Genomic DNA, 22,274 nt, shown 5'->3' with positions numbered 1-22,274 from the left:
CCAAAGCATTACATGAGCTGCTTTTAATGAGCAAATTCCTGTGTGCATATACTTCTTTAAATCAGCATTTTCTAGATATTCATCTTAAATCAAACACCCCTGGGTCCCCAGAAATCAGTACAACGATCTCTTCTAAATTTGGAACGACTTTACTAGAGGCATCACTTTGCCCTTCCAGCCTGCCTTTCTTCTTACTTAACCCTTCTCAAAGGCCATCCCTTTCCATGTGGAGACTCCAAGACCACTTTGGTCACCTGAGTGCTCGCACGCCCCGACACTCCCGCACACTCATCAGTACACACTGCAGCGCCACCCCCGGGTGAAGGGACGCACCTCTGCGAGTTGCTGCAATGATCTCCGCGGGGAGGAGCGTTGTGGCTGAGGCCCGCGTGCTCCTCAGAACTGGGGGTGCTACGTGGATGTTCCTGTTCTGAGATTCCTGGTGCCCTAACACCAAATGTCACCACTATCCACATGTGTTCCCAAAGCCAAACCTAGAAATGACCCAGGTCTCCCCGTGGGGTCTGCTGGAGGTCCCTGAGGCTCAGCCTCTATCTGAGCACCAATCACCACACCAGGTTCCAGCAGCCAGAGTACGTACACGAAAGGATGGAGCCAACAGGACAAGGTTTAGCTCCCAGATGCAGCTTTCCTAATCAAGAGACTGGAGAGTGTGGCTGGAACCTTGGACTAATGGGCTTTGCAGTGAGCCGGCAGAGGCAGACCGATGCAGCCCACCACCAGGCACAGGCAAAGGAGCCGGCACAGCGACAGCAGGTCCTGCCCCTGGACGTCTGTTCCGACCGCAGAGCAGAATCAGAAGCACCAAGGGATTCTCGCCCAGGAGCAGATATTTTCGTGTGAGAAGCTATCAAAGCCTAGTTGCGTCATTTTAGATAAAGTAACCCTGCCTATCAGTCCCTGGCACACGGCCCAACGATGTCAGGCTCTGCCTGGCTGCTCGTCCTCCCGCTCTGGAGGAGCAAGCAGGGGTGCAGAGAAGTGGGAGTCCTGTGCTAGAACTTCAGTGGAACGGCTCCGCGGGGTCCTCTTCTCCAGGCTGGTGAGTCGAGAATGCAGGGGCCGGAGCAGAGGACCTTCATTACAGGGTTACACATCTCCAGCGGGGTCCTTGTCACCCAAGGCTCTGCTCAGGAACTCTCCTCAGCCACTCTTCTCTCAGGGAAACGGACAGACCAGCGTCCTCGAAGACCACGCTTGTTCCCCTACAACCTCACCCTGCATTTCTCCTGGAGCAGCCCGCTCAGGGAGGAGCCCTCCGCCCACCCTGCAGAGTGGAAGGCAACCACATGCAGCTGGTAGCTGCACGTGCACCAGCACCGTAGCTTGGCACAGGTTTGCCGATAACAATACAGCTTTTAGCATTTCCTCCAGCCCCTCGTCCACCATCACAGCGGTTTCTCGCCACTCACGGGGTCCCCAGTGAAGCAAAGTCCTCACTCTCCAAGTTTCAGGTCTGCCCCTCAATTTTAGTCTATCGCCATCTAATACTGATGTCTTACATTGATGTCACCCAACAGAGCTCTCCCAGACAGGGTTCAAGACAAAGGTACTCATCCTGTGAGGCTTGTCCGACCCCCACACTCTCACGAGAGTGGTGTTCTCGCAGGAACAAGCTGCTGCCTTATTGGCCTCGGCTTCACTCCTGTTGCATCCTGAGGCTTCATCCCCCTCCACACCGGGCAGAGGCCAGAGGGTGGCAGGCATTTCACTTCACCATAAACTGGAGAGCATGCTGAGGAGCTGAGCACGCACACATATCAGTCAGAGGACCTGGAAACGGTCAATGGCCTACCAGTCTTGTCATGTTCTTGAACGGATGTCTGGTACGGCTGCAGGACAAGTGGAGAAGTACCAAAGGTATCTCAAAGATGTTTTCAACCCAGCAGAAGCATGTTGTCCGAATTCTTTGTGCTCGTTACCTTGAAGGCACACCAACCACGGGCCTGCCAAACTCTCCGATTTTCCCTTCAGTCCACTTTCAGCAGGGAGAAGATCACAGGGTGTGCCGCCCCCTTCTCACCTACTCAAGTCAGAACAAAATGCTGACTTGTGCCGCTCTCGTGGATCGTAGGCTCCCTCAGCGCAAATTCCCCAACACCCCGCCCCGTGACAGCCTTAATCCTAAATACAAACATTTATTCAGTGTATTAGTCAGCTCAGGCTGCCTTAACAAAATGCCGCAGACCGGGCAGCCTAAACAATGGAAATTTCTCTCTCACAGTTCTGGAGATGCTGGCAATTCAGCTCCTGGCGAGGGCCCTTTTCCCAGCTTGCAGACAGCCACTGTGTCCTGTGTCCTCACACAGCAGAGAGGGAGCGACAGCGAGCGAGCTCTCTGATGTCTCTTCTTATAAGGACACTGATCCTATGAGATCAGAGCTCCAACCTTCTGACCTGATATAACCTTAATTACCTCCTTACAGGTTCTATCTCCAAATACAGTCACATTGGGACCCTTCCAATTAGCAGACATGTGTCAGTACCACACATTATCTCATTTAATCCTTACAACAACCTCAGCGTAAGAAGGAAACTAAAGCTTCAGAAGTTAAGAATATACCCATACAACGGCATATTATTCAGCGACAACATGGATGAACCTTGAAAACATTATGCTGAGTAAAAGAGGCCAGTCACAGAAGGCCACAAGCTGTGTAAATCCATTTATACACAATGTCCGGAACAGGCAAATCCATAGAGAGAGAAAGCAGGCGAGTGGTCACCAGGGGTGGGGGAGAGGACAACAGCGAGTGACTGCCATGGGTATGGGATCTCTTTCTGGGACAAAGAAAATGTTCTGGAATTAGATGGTGGGGACAAGTGTACAATTCTGTGAATACCATAAAAACTAGTGACGAGGACGCCTTTAAGGAGTGAACTTATGATGTGTGAATTATATCTCAAGCTGTTAGCAAATAAGAAAGTTAAGCAACTTGCCCAAGGTCACACAGCTAGTAAATGGCAGGCCCCAGATTCACCCCCGGATCTGTCTGACTCCAGAACCTGTGCCCTCAGCCACGATGCAGCTCTCATCCCAGTTATTCCCAATAAACATTTGCTAAAGACACCAGCAGACTGAACGACGGGCAACGATGGTGGGCTTTGGCCTAATTCCAGTCACATGTATGGGGAAGACAATCCTCAGAGGCCCCCAGCCTTCCAAGGATTGATACACAAGCAGAACTGCTGATCTAGCAATCCTTTTTAAACCGTCTCTATCTTGGAACAATAGTTATTCTAGAAGAAAAACAAAACAAATTTAAACAGGGGAGTATCCTGAAAGGAACACGACTGAAGGTCCTCTGAGGCCACAACGAGGACCTTTTGGGCGAAATAAAACATAAATCCCATCATGTGATGTCCGTGCTTACTGCCTCCAACAGCTTCCCACCTACAGCCCTCCACCGCACTCCAGTCACACCAGCTTGTCCTTCTTGAACATTCCACATTCTCCTCAGCACTTGCTGTCTTACTGTCCCAGCCATGCGGAACCCTCAGCCTTCCAACTTCGCGTGGTGGCTCATCTTTGACAATCAGGTCTCAGCTCAACGTCCCTCCTCAGACAGACCTTCTGGCTTCTGTGACCATCTAAATCACACTGGCCACCTCGACCTGCAGTCCCTCTCCATCACATAGCTAAGCTATGAGTTTTCAATGCACTTGTCGTTTTTTTTTTTTTTTTTTTTTGGTGAGGAAGATTTGCCCTGAGTCAACATCTGTTGCCGATCTTCATCTTCTTCACATCTTTTTTTTTTTTGCCTTGAGGAAGACTGTCACTGAGCTAACATCTGTGCCAGTCTTCTTCTAATTTGTATGTGAAATGCCACCACAGCATGGCTTGACCAGCAGTGTGTGCCTCCACACCTGGGATCCAAACCCACAAATCCCAGGCTGCCAAAGCAGAGCACGTGAACTTAACCACTATGCCACCACGCCAGCCCTGCCCTCGCCTTTATTTAGTGGCTGACTGTCTGCCTCTTCCCCTGGAACGAGGGTCCATGTCTATCTCACTCCCAGGTGCATCAGCGCCTACAGCACCCCAGGCATGGGGCAGATGCTCGCTCATCACCTGCTGAAGGGATGAAGGAAACGCACCTCTGCCATGAGACGCCTCGCCAGCAGGGCGTCACCTGTTCAGTCTCTGAAAGCACAGACAAAAAGCTGTCCTCTCAGGAGCTCACATCAGGTGATCTTCACGAGCTGGCATTCCCGGCCTCACGGGGTCACCAACCATTTCGATTCTGGGGCCACCGCTTGGATTAGCTTATTTTAACGTCTTTATGCTCATTCCTTCACTGAGCCCACGTACTTACATACACCTTTTGCCTTTTCCTGCCTCCAATGATTTAAAATTGTTACAAACGGTGTGGCAATAACCACCCTGCAGTGGAAATGAGATCCCCCTTTGCTCAGAAGATGTTTTGGTCCCTCCACTACCGATTTAAAAATTCTCTTGACTCTAAATTTACGCCAACATGGATCAGACTTTTTTAATGAATCCAGCCATTAAAATTCATTTGCACCAGAGACCCATCCCAGCCAACACGTCGTACTCTGACACAATTCCCTTGTCTCCAGGTCACACCAGTATCGCGCACTCACCTTGGGCTCAGAAGGCTCGGGACTCTGCGTGGGGGAGATACCTCACGATTGCAGGGTGCACGACCTCCGTCCCACTGCATGTACTTTCCCTTCAGAGACCTCCATTTTCTCCCAGTCCTGAAGCCTCCTCTTGACCTCATCTCCTTTCTTAGCCAGACTGGATCCTGACACTTAACCGCCCAACTTATTCACCAGTACTCAAGGAGCTCTGCATGCACTGTTCTCACTCTGTGCTTCCACCAGAAAAACTGAACCCTGGTCACATGACAATCTGCAGTCTCCCCTCACACTCTGCAGTGCTGGGGCTCCAGGTTAAAAACAAAGACCATCAGGAAGAAGGACACAAGGACTACCACGTAACACACGATTTCTCCTCGATTCTTTAACATGACCTTGGTGAGCTTCCTAATCCATTCCTCGCAGCAATGAGCCTAAACTTTTGTCATTTTCCTCCAGCTCCAACCCACCCTCCCTGTCCACCCCAATCCCTACGACAGATAACGCTGTCTCCAAGAAGAAGGAATCTTCAGAGACGCATGTCCTCAACTCCATCCCTTCGCCTGCCAACCAATCCCTACCTGACACCCCCGACACCATCACACGAGTTGGAATGAACCGTCTCTCCTGGGTCAAGACTAAATTCTGCCATGTGCGCTTGCTCTCCCTCCCTTCCTTCCTCGCCCAGACCTTGCTCCTTAAACTATCTCCTTCTCTTCTGTATCTTCACCCTCTCACTCTTACCAGACCGTCTCTCAGCCTATCGACTTGCTCTGTTATCCCTACAGCCTCCCTTGACGCCCGTCTTCTTCTAGATACCACCTGAGCTCCCTTTCCTTCTCACACGTGCCCAGTGGGTACTTGGTGTCTCCACGGCGTCTCCTTTCATTCGCTCCCAGCCATGGTAACCAGGATTCTGCCCGCAGCACTTCCCTGAAACTGCTGCCTTCAGACCACCAGTGATTAGCTGATTGGCAAATCCAAAGGGCGATGTTGCTCCTTATCTCACTAGATCATTCTACTGCAGAGGCTACATATCACGTCTTTCTGTTTTGAAACTCTCTATGGAATCATTCTCCTGATTCTCCTCCCACTTCTCTGATCACTCATTCTGTCCCTTCACGGGCTCCTCTTCCTCCTCAACTCTCAACTATCTTCCCAGCTTATGTTGTCCTTACTCTACCCACGCTCCCTGGGCAATCTCATTCACAACCATGTTTGTCATTAATGTTTATATGGAAAAGACTCTCAACTCTACTACCTCCCGCCGCACCTCTTCCTGGAGCTTCAGATGGTTACATCCACCGAGCTCCTAGACACGGCCTCATGTATGTCCCAAAGCCCCTCATGTCAGTTACGTCTACTCTGATTTCACATTCTCTTCTCTTCTCCATTTAACCTGTTTGTTCCCTGTGCTGCCCATTTCTGCTGGATACCACCTCCCACCAGCTATCCAATCAAGGCAGCTGTTAACTTTAACTCTTCTTTCTGCCTTGTCAGCCACATCAAGGAAATCCTAATGATTTTTGTCACCTGAACAGTCTTGAAAGCATTCCTTCTCCTGCCTCTTAGCACTTCCTGAGAACGGAACCTCTTTTGTTCCCCTTACATCATTTTTCACAGTCTGGGGGATAATGGCCATGCACTTGAGCATGACACACAAGATCTTCCCCGGGTTGAGCTGTCCCTGGGCCCACCTCTCCTGACTCATCTCTCTCTGCACCAACCTTGTAATTTACCATGAAGTTCAACAAGAGACTCACGCTCTCTTCACACGCCGCACTGCGACACAGCCCAGCCTCCTCAGCAGACACTATCTCCTCTGTCTAGAAAGCAGTTCTCCTTTTCTCTCTCTCCCCCACCCATCCCAACACTTCCTTTCCTTACTAACACTTGTCCTGCAAGATTTAGCTCAAGCATCAGCTTTTCCAAGACGCCTTTTCACACTCCTCCAGCTGGAAGAGCTGCCGCCCTTTGGTGCTACCATAGCATTCCATGCTGATCTCTAGCACAGCAAATTTCACACTCTTCTAAAATTATACATCCATCTATCAACCTCTCCCAACTAGACGATAAGCTCCTCAAGGCAAGGGCTGCTCAGAGTAGGTGCTCAACTTGACTCCTCTGCATGTTAAATGGTAGGATGAATAATCTTCTGATGGGTTCCCAGACCTCTAAGTACCCTGGACACCCCACATGACCCTTTCTCAGTCATATGATTGGAAGGCCCTGCTGTGGCTGTGATGTCTAACCACTCAAAGCACATAGCAATACTGGTTGCTGTCACTACATGACAGCCTGGAATGACAGTCTCCATGGCAGTAAGAGTTAAAGGAATACAGGACCTAAACAAACTAAAATTTGCCATACTTGCTATTCCACAGAGTCTAAGATTCGGCAGATGAATCTCTCAGGCAGGCACAATGCTAACACAGCATGGTGAAAAGAAGCTCAGGTGACGCCCAGCAGACTCAGAGAGAAAGCCCTGCAACACCTTCAACACAGGACCCTCCGGCTTCTGCTGACTCATTCTGACTCAGAGCTGCAACAACACCTGAGGAAGGTGCACCCAGGCTGACTCTGCATTTTTTTCTGCAGAGCTCAGAGAATTTGGCACACAAGAAATTTAAGAGCTGTTCATTACAGTCCCTTGCAATTTCTCAGATATTGACTGAGGTCACCTACAGCATAGCGTCTGACAGCATTATGTGGTATTTTTCTGGCAAAGATGCAGTCCTGGTCAAAATATTGATGAGAGTTTAAAATACTGACTGGAGATTCCTAAACTAAAGAAAACCATACAGGAAATCTCTTTCACCAAAGAAAGGCTCACCGTTAGTCCAATTAGAGGCTGACGAGCCGGGCTGAAGTCAACAGCTCTTGTTGGTGCCTTGTACAAGGACATCTGTACAACTGGGTCCAACTTGGGGTACAGCATTTAAATATCAACATACACACATGCTCGGAGGAAAATCAGGTAAATTCTCATCCAGACGAAAATTTCTAAGAAACTGTATTAGAGTAAATTACAAAGCAAAGAACCTTCTCAAAATAGGTATTTGCAAGTCATCATTTTCTTTGTTCTTTATACAGAAGTCATGTGAATTGCATAATGAAAGATAAAATGGAAGAAATTTCTAGACTGAAGTCTAATTATACTTGAGTCAGTAATTTATCATGCTTCCTATATCTAGTAATGATTAGAGTTAACATTTAATTAACTAGCAGCACTTCAAATATTTATCCCATTTAAAATCATAATATCTAAGTACTGTATCTGAGATATTTAACAAGTTAAATGTTAAATGCCATTTCTTTTTAGCAAAAGAAAAAGACAGAATTAACTTCAGACTTTTACATTTTTCTTTAAGTGTTAAATGACATATAATCAGCTGGAAGATATCAGTTGCTCCAACAACAGACATTATTTTGACCAAACCATTATCATGAAGTGAAGTTATGTTGCACTTGCTTCTTAACAGGATTGTGACTAAATACTTACTTATTTAGTGTGAGGTCGAGAATGAATTTGGAGCCAAACGCTTCAATCTGGAAGCTCGCCTGGGCCAGATGGACAGCCTATGGATTCAAAAAGACAGAAAGAAACTTAACTTAGTTTCCTGTCTTCAAAGCTGATTATATTGATATCAAGAATAATATTTAATAAGAAGAACTTTCTTATGGACTGATTCATTTCTTTATGGATCCTTATGTAACAATTCACCCCCTTAAAAGGAGCGTAGGTGCACTGTCATGGCTTGACTTGGAAGACCTAAATTATCTGTGCAGAAAGGAACTATCAAAAGACAACTAGTCCTTGAAAATGAACACATCGCGATAACAGTCAAGAGCATATTCAGCTGGACTTTCAAAGTGACCATGATGAATTATGTAAAAGTCTGACTAATTAAAGCTTGATTTCAGCCTATTTTGTGCACAAAGTTAACTAATTATTTCTGCACACCTAAGTGAAAAATCATGTCAGCGCTCTGCTGTTCATCAGGAATTGGAACTTTCTCTAAATGACGTATCAGCAGAATGTGACCAGAAAATGGAACAGTGCAACCTTTTCACTTCAGAAAGCCCTTGGAGCCAGGCTCTTTGTGAATACTGAGAGTTTATGTCCGCCTTTAAACGTGACCCGTTTACAGATGCTGTCATTATTATGCCTAATTCTAAATACAATCTCATCTAAACATGAGTCATATGTTCCAGGTATTAAGATTAGTATAGCTCACGGAAACATCTTGAATAATGTAAATTAACAAATCGACGAAGTTTTGTCAAGGTATTATCCAAGATAAAACTCATCTGTCATCCTATCAGGAAAAAAAAAGCACAAGGATAAAGGCAGCACCCACACCGCTCCCCGTCGCTCACAAACAGCCTTCCTCCAGCTTCACTCCCAAGGCGCAGTGGGGGTCACAGGTCATCTGTGAAGTGCTCCATGCAAGGCAATGGGACACTGTCAGGACTTCCCGCTCACCCACCCCCCATGCACCCCAAGCTCCTCTTCGCCCTCCTCCTCCATTTCCTGTTTATTGAAACCCTACCCATCCTTCAAGGGCAGCACTTTGCACCCATGCCGGAAAGAACTCTTGCTCCTCAGGGCTCAGGAGCACTTTACTGTCCCTCTCTCACTTCCCATCCCACCCTGGACAGGCAGCCCCACAACTCACACCACAAGGGTCCTGTTAACAGTTGTACTCTAACAACCCTGGCCCAAAATATATGAACTTTCCACTAATTAACCAAATATGTATTTGCAAGACACTTTTGCCATGCCAAACCCATAAGATACTATAAATAAACCATAGCTTCTACTTCTTGTCAAGCATAACTGCTGATCAGATAGTCACTCTGTAATAATCAATCAATAAAAAGGAAAGTAACACATATTAAATTTTAAATACAAAGCAATGAGTGAGAAGGCGCCTGAACGCCTAACACCATGGGACGCCACACCAACCCCACCACCCAGGTGGAGGAGAGTCACCTTACTGGATCTGGGCTCCCTGCATGCAGACAACCACGAAAGGGAGAGAAACCTGCGTCTTGTCAAGTGTGGCCTCTGTCATCTGCGACAGAACCTGTATCTATCCAGTACAAACGTCATATAGTCTTTAATCTAAATTCATTCCGTGTCTTGAAGCGTAAATGTTTGCATGAAGATTTTTATATTGATGAATAATTTTTGAAGGGGCAATTTTTCATCTCTGGGTCCCAAAAGATGGGAAAAAAAAAAACAAACTTACTTCCTGAAAATAAGATGGGTCCTTAGGCATATTTTCTCTTAAGAGCATTAAATAGTAGAGAAAAGTTCACTAATGGCACCTTGGCCTCAAAAAGCTGATAAATGTACCTTCTTGAGTATCGTTATAAACACTAAGAACCTGACAGTGACACAGTAAAAGGCTCATATTACAGCAAATAAGCAATGAGGCAAGTACAAACCTCAACAAAACTCTGTTGCAAAATAAAGTTGCCTGGTAATAACTGCTTACCCATGTTATAGAATTGTCGGGAGCTACACAATTTGGTCATTGTTAAATAAGTTTATACTGAGTCAATGTGACAAACGTCAGTTTAACAGAATTTAATTAGAAAGCTAGCAAATAATACTGATGTTGGGATTTTCCTTTGTTTTTTTATTCACTCAATCCACACACACACTGTGTATAAAGGTGGCTGGGACACAGTCCCTGCCGTCAAGGAAGCAGCAGGCTCCTTGATAGAGCTGCCAGCCTCACGTGTCTAAGGGGCCACAGGGACCAAGGGACACCGACAAGGTGCGGTTTGAACAAAATTTCAAAAGACAAATAAGAATCCCCCTGCCAGGAGAAGAAAAGACATTCAGGGAAGGGGGAAAACATTTACAAAAACAGAGTGAAAAATGAATACATGGGTCTGGCCCCACGGCCGAGTGGTTAAGTTCTCGCGCTTTGCTTCAGTGGCCCAGGGTTCTCGGGTTCTCAGTTCACGAGGAGCCGGCCTTGATGGCACCACTCATCAGGCCACGCTGAGGAGGTGTCCCACACAGCAGAACTAGAAGGACCTACAGCTGGAATATACAACTGAGTACTGGGGAGAAGAAGAAGACGAAAAAAATAACGAATATTAAAAAAGTTTTTAATTTTTTTTAAATGAATACGGTCTGTAGGAAAATGGCTTTTGGAGGAAATGTCAAACAATGAAACTGAAAAGGTGGGCTGGAGCCCCAGGGGCTTGTGTGATGGGCTCGCTGACGGTCTGATCAGCAGATACACACAAGCCTTCCTCCAAATGTCCACCACCCCACTCACTCAGCACAGGGTCGGCCATTACCCTCACTCCCGTCACCGTCCAGAACAGCAACATCACGACTCAAACATAGTGACAGATTACGCTCCACGAGTGAAACAATGACAGCACCATCGACAACATTCTTGATTCCCCAGAGGAAAAAAATCTTATTTTATTACCTTTATCAGTAAGAATGCTTAAACATTTTAATGCTAAGAGGCAGCACATTTTCCTCTAAAACGATTGTAAGATTTCCTCAAGCATTCATCTTCCTTGCACAAACATCAAATGGAATTAGTATATTCATCTAATATATGTGTATCCATTTTAAGTAATGCTGTACTTTATTTTTCTTGCACTCTGTTTCTTTTGCCATTACTATACATTCTGTGTTTGTATACAGAGTACAGATTCTTCCTTATACCAAGATAAATACTTGACGAATGCTTCTTTTCCCTATCACTCTGTTATTCCTGCTCTGTGTTAGACAAGATTAAAATAGCTTTTAACTTCTGGAATCTCTCTGTTATTCCATATCAACTGATAATTTTTTTCTTTAACAAAATATTATACAGTCTTTTTTTTTTCTTAAGGATTGGCTAACAACTGTTGCCAATCTTCCTTTTTTTTTTTTCCCAAAGATTGGCACCTGGGCTAACAACTGTTGCCAACCTGGTTTTTTTTTTCTGCTTTTATCTCCCCAACGCCCGCCCTGTAGACAGTTGTATATCTTAGTCGCACATCCTTCTAGTTGTGGGATGTGGGAAGCCACCTCAACGTGGCCTGACGAGCAGTGCCATGTCCACGCCCAGGATCCGAACCCTGGGCCGCCGCAGCGGAGCGCGCGGACTTAACCACTCAGCCACGGAGCCGGCCCCCAGTCTTTTTAATTATCAATCTTAAATACGTTTTCAAATCAGGTGAAATGAGTCCTCATCCTTATTGTTTTACAAGTTACATTTCTGGATATTATTTGTTTTTCTTCTTATTAACCCACTTCTTCCAAATGATAGAAACATTAGAAGAATGGCTGAGCTGAGCAGAAAGTTCCATAACATACAGCCACACCACTTACGGTTTATTAAATATCTTAGAGCTGACTAAACTCTACGTGCAATTCTCACTGGTCTACCTCCAGTATTGCTCTTCTTTTACAAAGAAGGAACTACACCACGAGGTTTAGAAATGTGTTCAGTGACAGAATTCTTCCGAGAGGAGTTCATGAACCACCATCCGGTCTTAACGGTTATTTTCTCCTTCGGGATATCTGTTGAATAGACCTGGTGATTAACATTTGTTTTCACAAGGACAGTCACCTGGACAGCTCTGTGGAAGAAGGCAGGGTTTTACAGAGAGCCTCACTCCATGGCAAGAGTAGGCACAGCCCTGGGCTCAGAATTACTGCACCCAAGGACTCGGAACAGCTGTTGCCTGAGCACTTTGATGGTTTTCTTTTGACTCAGAATCTGGCACAGGGAAATTATAGGAGCTCTGTAAACAAAAACAACCAAACTCAATTATATACACAAACCTCCTTCACTGAAGAACAGTTTACACATCTCACAATGTGCTTTTGTTCTCCTGTTTTTCCTCTTGGTAGATGGCACCTCACGGGATCGATTTGATAACTTCCGAAGACTGGGAGTTCCTCAGCTGCGACTAGCTTTGCGTCTTGTCATCGAGCAATGTTATGACATTAAGCAGTCATCTATGCTCAGCCTGTGTCAGGTTCCTTCCACAAGCTGAAGAGACACAGCTACATTTTCTTGGGAATTATATTCTAGAATAATTAACATTAATATGGACATGAAAACAAGAGAAAAAGATGACTATCTACTTACAGAAATAAAAAGCAGGCATTTCCAGGGTAGATACGTTTTCATGCAAAAATGCTTCACACATCACGAGTGTTCAATCAAAATTCTTTACCACTTGGCAAGGATTTGTGAGTTCTAGAGAGTATGCACATAACTGGAACTGAATATGGGAAATGGAAAGTTTACACTTTCCCAGGATTCAGAAAATATTATGAGACTGCCTTTCATCATCAGTGGAAAGTGAGCACCATGAATTGAGGTGTCTAAACTGCCAATCACCACCCGCTCTGAGTGCGTGTTTTACATGAGTGTGCTCTGTGACGCACACGGTGGGGAAAGAGAAGAAAAGCTGGGAAGTTTGTCTGCTCTTGAGATACGCTCAGTTTATTTAGGGAGACGCTCGTACAGGTAAAGAAGGAAACATCCAGAGTGGCATATCCGTAAGACAAGCAAATGCTCCACCAGCGGCATGCAGAGGCCCTGGAGGGTGACGAGCAGGCCTGAGCAGGCACGAGTGGGGTGACACGCTCTGCTTCCTAAAGAGGCTGTGGGCTTCTAGGAAAGGAGACGCTAGAGAGAGGAAAACGTCTGAATAGAGTTAGAAGCCGGGACTAACAAAACTGTCTTCTCTCCTGGAAGGAATCATGAAAACAGTAAAACAACTAAATAGTTGATTACTAGAGAAACTAAGTAATTTTTTTCGCGTTTTTATTTCCCTCATTGCTAAAATACTGCTTATTCTATGTTCATTAAAATATCAAATATACATGTGCACGTGTGTGTGCGTGTATCAACCATAACCTTTTCAGGAAGCACATCCTCTTCCTTTATCTTTATGCTGATGGATTGTCCCCTACTCTTGATGATTTTTCACAGAGCCTTCAAGAGCTTCTACTTCTCTTTCTTCAACAACAGTGGAAAAAGTTCACGGAATCTCAAACACTACCTTCTTTTGAGATTCAGGACATTTTATAGTGTTTCAGAAAAGACAGATTTGGAAACTGACCAAGAAGGAGGAAGAGAACCAGCTAACCGGACACTAGAAGGAGCCGCCTCGCCGCGCTGTCGAAGGCCAGCCTGGCCTCCCCTTAGTGGCATGGTGTGTCTTCCTCTTCAATAAAAACAGGAAACACAGATCCAGTGACCCGAATAATTAAATTCCAATGAGAAATAAACTGTCAAGTTGAAACGGAAGTAAGTTAGAGGAAAATACGTCACTTCCTCTAGATCATACAGGCTTTTCTGTACAGGACTGATCTGGGTTTACCCACAGCTACAGAAACACGAAAGTCCAGTTTCCGGATCTTTTTCCGTCTACTGCAAAAACTCAAATATGTGAATATGTCTTAGGTGTTTTAAATCCAAAAAAAAACATCAACAGACCATTTTTAATTACAATCTGGTTCTAATCCCTTCTTCAAAGTTTGCACATTGGTGACCACCCATGGGATCAAGACTCAGATATAATAAAAATAATAATGCCCTCTATTTCCCGTGTTTTAATTATCTCAGTTATCCAGGATAATACAGCACCCCAGGAAGTTAGTAGGGCAGACATTTTTATTACCCTTTCCTAGAAGAAAAAATACTCTTAAAAGGCACAGAGAAGTTAAATGATGTTTTTCTCCAAGGTCACACATCGAAAGATAGAAGATGAGGTGATTGTTTCAGTTCCGTGAAAAAAGTGCCAAGCTCATGCCAGAAGTCCTGAACCCTCCAAACCTCAAGGTTTCCTGGTCATCAGGATATAGATAATAATAGCTTACCAAGAGGATGTGTGTGAGGAGGAAATTATACAATAATGGAACAGAAAGTTCCCAGGAAAGGTTGGCCACCTAGAAAGAGCTCAATAATTGAGGAAGGAGGGGGGTAAAGCAGAAGAGGGGAAAAAAAAAAAAAAAGAAAATTCTAATGATGTTTTGGAAAGGTTATCAGTCAGCTCCACCTTAAAAGTTTTCTCCAATATAGCTGGCCACCTTCTTGAAAATCCAGTGCACATTCACACTATGCAGAATTTGCAATTTTTGTATTTTTTATTGCTAATTACCATTAGCTTTGACCTTGTTTAAGTTGTCGTGTCTTTAAAATAATATGAATCATTTTCCTGAGAAGTAGAACAGCTGCAAATGTTATGAAGGCAATTTTGCAAATTAAGGTAATTTGCTGAACATTCTTTCCAAGACACATTTAAATAGGTAGTTCATGGGAAAGAATATCATCATGTTTCCTTCTGGCATGTTCCAAGTCGCAGGATTATTGGTTCATCCATTAACAAATTTGCATTGAATCTCTACCTTGAGTGAGACATTGTGGCAGATGTAAAGATATAAGAGAATTGGTATTTATAGCAAAAAGTTGATAATCTAGTTAGAGAAATGAGATGAGAAACCAAAAAGAGTAAGGAATACACTACCTCAATTAAATAATAACAATAAATACTATTTGTAAATATGCCACATTCAATTTAAGCATGATTAATTACTCAATTTACTATTAACAAGTGTACAGTATGGGTAACAACTAGGGAGAAGAAGAAGAAGAAAAAAGATTGACAACAGATGTTAGGTCAGGTGCCAATCTTTTAAAAAAAAATTTTTAAACAGGATAAAATTTCAAAACATTTCTAAGTGTTTGCTACCAAATAGAAAGTTAAGAAACGTGCTTTTAAAGTAAAACATAGGATGTCTTCTGTTCTGGGCCACTAAACTACTATTTGGATTGTGATGAGAACTGAAACACGGTGGTATATTATAAAATAAATCATTTCAAGAGATCATTAAGTCGTGTGAATACATACAAGTCCAAAAAATACTAATGTATTTTGGTGTGTGTGTGTGTGTGTGTTTTAAGGTATGCCTTTTGGTGAGGAAGATTGGCCCTGAGCTAACTTCTGTTGCAAATCTTTCTCTTTTTTTCTCCCTAAACCCCCCAGTACAGAGTTGTCCATCCTAGTTGTGAGTACGTCTAGTTCCTCTGTGTGGGATGCTGCCACAGCATGGCTTGATGAGCGGTGTGTAAGTCCACACCCAGGATCCAAACCGATGAACCCTGAGCCGCCGAAGCAGAGGACATGAACTTAACCTCTATGCCGCCAACCGGGCCCAGTATTTTGTTAATTAATCTATGTTTTAGTCTTAGAGTAGGAAGCTGAAGTCCTAGCCTTGACGGATATTACAGAAACAAGAGCAAAACAGTCTTGTCACAGGCCACAGACAGATCGGCACCTCACAGGTCACCGTCTGACCTTGTTCTCTGTGCCAACCTCACCAAGAAAGATAGAACTTCGACTCTGAAAGAAATTCAGCCAACATCCAGTCCAATCTGATGACACAGAAAAAAGAATAGCGTGTTGAATTTCAACTTCTGACCTAATCTTTTATAAGAGCTCTTTTCTAAATAAACCAATTTTAATGAGAATCCAGTTTCATCTGCCTCTCTTTTCCTACCTACTCTCAGAGTTTGATACAGACAAAAGACAGACACTGAAGAGAAAGAGGAAAAGTGGGCATTGATAATCCAAACAGGTATTCCAGTGAGGTAGCTGTCATGAGGTAGCTGCACTAAAAATTTATTTTTTAATTTCCTTGTGACCAGCCAAAGAAGAGACACTACATCTAATATCATTGGGGAGGGGCGGGGTTTTTTAGCCCTAAAGGATGGATGGCACTAAGATCTTCCTTAGTGATCATTTAGCAAGCTAGGAGAACTCTAACAAGACACTTTCCCTGAAAAAGCATCTTCGGACATTTATAGGAAACGTCTTCTATACATTTACCCCTGGTGATTAATGTTTGCTGGATATCAAACTGACAATGCCAACTCAAGAGGGAGATAAAATCATTAAGTTTTCAGAGCTCTTGTTATTTGAAAATGGGTAGAACATTACAAGCATCACTACTGCTGTGTTATTTAGCTTTCATATATTTTCTGAAAGGCAAGTAAAAATACAACTACAACAACAGTTACCATGGGAGCGGTTTCTTTCTCCTGCCTTCCTGAAGAGTCACATTTAATCTGATGCATAATCTAGTAGCTGGGGTGTGATTCACCTTGTTCTGTTTCCTCGTCAATTCCTACAGCACCAAACTGCGCAACTCCAACCAGCACTTCTCTCTCTCCTAACACTTTTGTCAGAAAGTAAGAATATTTCATCTCTCTAGCCAGAATTACTGAACACTCACTAAATAATTTAAATAAAAGAATGGAAATAAGGTATAAGTTTTGGAAAGCAAAAGACACCATGCTCCATGCTTAATGTCCATGGCTCATTACACAACAGTTTTTTAAATTTGCTTGTAAAATGTCAACACTATCCTGAAAGAAAAAAAGTCTCCATAAGGTAGCACTCCAGGAGGAGCCCTGCATTCCTGGTCTGCCCACTCTGGTCCTTGGAATGCTGGCTACGACAGCCCAGTGGGCTCAAGTCAACTCAAGTATCTATCTAGAGCAAAAGACGGTTCTTCAACTTGGATCTTTCTGATGACCACATAAGGGTTAGTTAAGAATGAATGAATCCGAAACGAGAAGCATGGTACAGTAATTACACAGTTCACTTGAGCACTGTCATACCCGGCAAACCATAAATGATATAGAGTAAATTCAAATATTAATTTCCAGTGCTCCCTCACTAAGAAACTACTGAAAATGTATAGCTGAGGGAGCCTAAGCAGACCTGTCCAGGCCAGACCTCTCTTCTGAGACATCTTGATTCTACTGATCCTCATTGGTGGGTCTCACACTGGTCTTACCCAGAGCTGATATGTGTTGGGATCTCTATACCAAGGCTGTTATTTCCATTTGAAGAAATTTTTCAGGCTCTGCTTGTGAGTTAATTGTACATACACAGCTGTCTGACGATGGTATTCCCAAGAGGTCTGTGGTTTCCTTAATTACCTTATGCAAGACGCATGTCACAAGTTGTGTGTTTCTGGGGTGGAGCCTCCTTTCGTCTACAGGGACCCAGCTCTGCCTACAGCTACGGATTAGAGATCTGTGTTTTCTGGTCCTCAACTGTGTCTGGCTCTGTCCTTTGCTCTGAATTATGACCTTAGCTATGACCATGGATGGTGTGCATTCTGCCCATTTGTATGCAAAGTAACTTTCAAACTGAAGGCCAACCCAAAACTGGATTTCCCCACTTTACAAACATGTAGGTGCCACTACACTTCCTAAGTAACACTATTAAGGCCTGTTACTGGACACAGAGGCTCACGATTGTCATGTATCACAATTTTACTCAAAATGAATATCACGTACACTACACATACTTTACTCAAGGCTAGAGAGGGAAAAGCTAATATTGATGTGACCTCATTTTCTCTAAAATTCAACTTCCACAGCATTCTGCAAAATGCCAACCACTCAACCTGCAGTCACACAATTTTCATAACTAACATTTAGAATACTGACTGTTAGGTAGAATATCCTGCCTATTTTAGTAAGTAAACAGTAGGTCTCACCATATCTACAGGATGTTTTAGGTTCATTAACACTCCATTTTTATTTCCAAATGAGAAAACAGAATTACATGGAAGCTTGAAGACATGTGAAATAAAAATAGTACTTTGGAATGTATCTATTTCCTCAGATTATATGCTACTTCACTGGCTCCTACATCATATTTGAAATTATTTACTCATTCAACAAAAAATTGTGGCTTCCATGTTTCAAGCAGAAGCCCTGGTTTTCCGGAGTTTGCAAATTTAGTGTGTGTTGGGGAGCAGGGGTAAGTAGTATAATCAATAAACAAATGTTAAGCACGTTAGATGGTGATAAACGCTATCAGTAAGAGGATAAAGCAGTAACAGGCAAAGGGAGTTTGGAAGTATACAGCACAGAGAGGTGACGACGCTGAAAAGGGTGGACAGAGAAGGACTCTGAAAAGGTGACTAAGCAAAGATTTCAAGGTGAAGCAACAAGCCACATGGATACTAGGGAAACAGAATTCCAGGCAGAGACAACAGCTACCTGTGAAAGCTCTGAGGCAGGAGCATACCTGGGGTGTTTAGAATAGCAAGAAGGCCAGGTTGGGTCAAGTGGAAAGATTCCAGGGGAGTGTCGTGGGCAATGAAGTCAGAGAAGCAATGAGGGGTCAGTTGTGTGGGACCCGGTATGCAGGCCACTGTAAGAACACCGCCTTTTACTCTTAATGAAATAGGAAGTTGCTGAGGATTGACAGGATTCATCTTCCAAAGTTCACCCAGGCTATTGTGTTGACAGTAGACTAAGGGTGGGGGCAAGGGAAAAAGCAGAGGGTCCACTCAAGACGCTGTTGCAATGATCCAGGTAGAGGTTGGTGGTGGGTTGGACTCGGGTGGTAACGTGGGGTTCATGAGAAGCCGTCAGATGCTGGGCAGACAGCAAAAGCAGAGTCAACAGGAGCGGCTTACAGATTAGATGTGATTATGAAAGATACAGAGGAGACAAGGAAAACTTCAGAATTTTTGGCCTAAATAACGAAAGGAGTAAGCAATGTCTTGGGATGGGGAACACTGCAGGAGGAGAAGGTGGTAGCGGGAATTCAGGACTCCTGTTTGGGACCTATTAGGTTTGCTATGCACATTATATATCCAAATGGAGACGTGGAGCAAGCAGTTAGACATAAGGCATATACATACATCTTTTAATCAAGGTTTACTGAGTGAATAAATGAATTAAGAAGTAATGAATAAGTGAATGATTAAGCATATGAATGAAAGAGTGAATAAAATGAATGAAAAATTGAGGATACAAAAAAATTCCAGCAAAAGAACTAATGAAGAGAGTACAATTCAGCAGATAACTTACCGTCTGAAATAGCTAGGGCTTAGACGAGAAAATGAAGACAACTGGGGGGAAAACTGTAGAAGTCAGTGCACAGCAACCCACTCACTGGGTTTTAAAATAACATTTTCAATTAAAACAGTGTCACTTTGGAACCCAAGAGGTATGTTATGTACTACAAACTCCCCAAAGGAACTCAAGTCCAAGCGCATAATTTCCATATGTCTTGTATATATGTGTCAAAATTACAAAAGAAGCATCAGCAAATGAGGATGTGAGTTCTCTAACAAACCACGTGGGTTAGTGCGTGGACGGATATGTGTTCAGGATTCCTAAGAAACTGGACAATGCTTACGGCTGATTTCCTGAAAGTCCTTTTCCATATCCTGGAAGTCATAGTATCTCAACTGCTTTTCACATTTCAAACTTGTCACTGCTTTTAGGCATACATTGTCGTATGCCTCATTTTAGGAATCTTTAAAAGTATAACTTACTAATTCTAATTTACTAGCTTTATCTGCCATCTTAGGGGCCTGATCTTTAGTCACAGGAATTAAGGTATATCCCACATCCTACTAAATGATTTACGTTTCTCAAAGTCTCTAAACAATTTAATAATTAAAGTTCATATTGCAAAATCTAGGAACGAAAAGAGAGCGCTGCGCAAATCCGCTCCTTCCCACATCTGTTCCTCCGGCTGCTGCTTCAGTTAGTAAATGAGAGGCAGAAGACTTTTCTTAAGGATTTCTTAAAAAATCACAATGCTTCTATTTCAACAGTGCCAAAGAATAAAAAAGAAATAAGGCAATTTTTACAATTTTATTTTATTTCAATTATAGTAATTTCAGGTGACTTTTCTTTATCCAAAACAAGCAAATACCTACATCAGGGCAGGGTTGCATCAGTCATGACTAAAGAGGGTGTGACGTTAACAATACTTGATAAATAGTCCAAAATAAAAACTTCTCATGAAATTTTTTTTCCAAAAATTTAAGACTATAATAAATTTAACACCTTTTAATCTTAGCCCCCCCAAAAAAGCCATTTAAAGTAAGACTTCAAGCAAACTCTTTTCTTTCTGCCTTCCATTCCAGCTAACACTGAATTAGCCATTTTTTCACGAAATAAAAATGATAGATTCTGCAAGAACGTTGTAGTAGTTATGTCAGGGCAGCAAAAGATGAACTCCACTGGCTCAGCGCACAACCAGATTTATGCAGGAAACAGCGTATATGTTAAGGGACAGAAAGACACTAGCTCCCATTTTCCTAACCTATTGGTTTACAAGTTCTATAAGAGGCTTTCTCAGCCTCCGCACCACTGGCATCTTGGAAGTGACGGGCTGTCCTGCACACTGTGGTATGTTGGGCAGCGTCCCTGCCTCTACCCTCTAGACGCTAGTGGCATCCCATCCCCTGGGGACAACAAAAATATTTCCAGACATTGCCAGATGTGCCCTGGGAAGGGCAAAGCTGCCCCTGGCTGACGACCTTTGGCCTATATGTTAGGGGGTAAATGAATTTATGTACATTCCTCTAGGCGTGTTGCCTTTACACAAAATTTACCCTTGATTTCAAAGTTCATTTTCTGCTATCACCAAACCCTTGGGGGGGAAAAAAAAAAACAGCACGAAGCAACTGATATCAACAGAAAAGGGGAGTTTGGTTCATTCCAAGTTCAATGTTATCCACTCAATAAGAAGTAAATTCTTAAAAACGTATACCCATAGAAATTCCCCCAAACTGAACTATAGGTTTAAGTCTGTTAAATGAGCTCATATGTACTCTTCAAAAAATAATGAAGAAATACTGCAACTACCTACACAGTCCAGAAATTTGATGTTTTAAAAGGATGCTTAATGTTGCTTTTTTTCCCCTCCCAAAGTGGCAACTTCTTATTATCTTTTGAAATGTCATTTGGTGACTCAAAAGAAAACAACTGTAATTTAAACAGCGAGAAATGAGGGGGAATCAGCCTGTATGTGGCCTCTGTTTGGAAGTTACTGAGCTGTCTTTCCATGATTAATGTAATGTGCTTTCTCTGTGGCTATGAAACCCCAGGTCTCTAAACACCATCTATATGCTGGTGGCTCCTGACAAGAGATTTTCACATATAGAGTTAAGGGTTAACTATTCGGGTTCAAAACTGATTCAGCTTGAACTAAAAAGCCTGACTTCTGGCCTATCAAACATACATTGTACATCTGCTTAACCATCAAAGTAAAGAATATACTCTCTTAAGAGGAGAATGCAAACTTCCCCTCCTACCCCCTATTGGTAACACCCTATTGGTAACGCCTGGATTAGCCTCTTTCCTGGCGTCGTGGTCAGGTTGACCTGTAATTTGCAACTGAATACCTCTTTGAAACCAATGAAAATGAATCCTGGGTGTGTTTAACGTATGTTCTTTGTTCTAAAAAGACAGAAGACTGTGCTGACACCCATGCTTCTCTGCCATGCTGTCTAAGGCCTTCCCGGGTTATAATCCTCACTCTGGCTCAAGCAAAACTCACCTTATTTCCCTTCTCCACAGAATGGTTATTTTGCGTCGACACTCCCACATTTCCATCTCTTCTTGACCTGCCCCTGAGACCATGGCCAACTCGCTCACCAACAGATCCGCGTAGATGACCAACAGCCCACCTGAAGGGAACAGGTTCAGCGTCCTCTTAGCCTTCTTCTCAACTCTCCAGTCTTTCCCATGTTGACAGGTACCTGAGGGTTACTATAGATACTAAACTAATTTGTTGCTTTTCCAGTTTAACTTGAGGAGTGACTCAGGGGTCTCAAG

General features: G+C 43.5%; 1 protein-coding gene across 10 annotated transcripts in view; it reads right to left on the bottom strand.

Moving 5' to 3' along the window:
- ADAM23 (ADAM metallopeptidase domain 23) overlaps positions 1 to 22,274 on the bottom strand; it is a 158,073-nt gene that overhangs the window by 115,960 nt on the left and 19,839 nt on the right. For all 10 annotated transcript variants that reach the window (XR_011503018.1, XR_011503019.1, XM_044768334.2 and 7 more), the window contains exon 3: positions 8,126 to 8,202. Coding sequence is in view for 8 of the 10 variants with exons in the window: in XM_044768334.2 (XP_044624269.1) it covers positions 8,126 to 8,202 (77 nt within the window). In the remaining 2 variants the exon portion in view is untranslated. The remainder of the gene's footprint in view (positions 1 to 8,125; positions 8,203 to 22,274) is intronic.

Source organism: Equus asinus, chromosome 4, assembly GCF_041296235.1.
Source record: "Equus asinus isolate D_3611 breed Donkey chromosome 4, EquAss-T2T_v2, whole genome shotgun sequence".
Taxonomy (NCBI): domain Eukaryota; kingdom Metazoa; phylum Chordata; class Mammalia; order Perissodactyla; family Equidae; genus Equus; species Equus asinus.
This window is presented reverse-complemented; position numbering and strand designations above follow the sequence as displayed.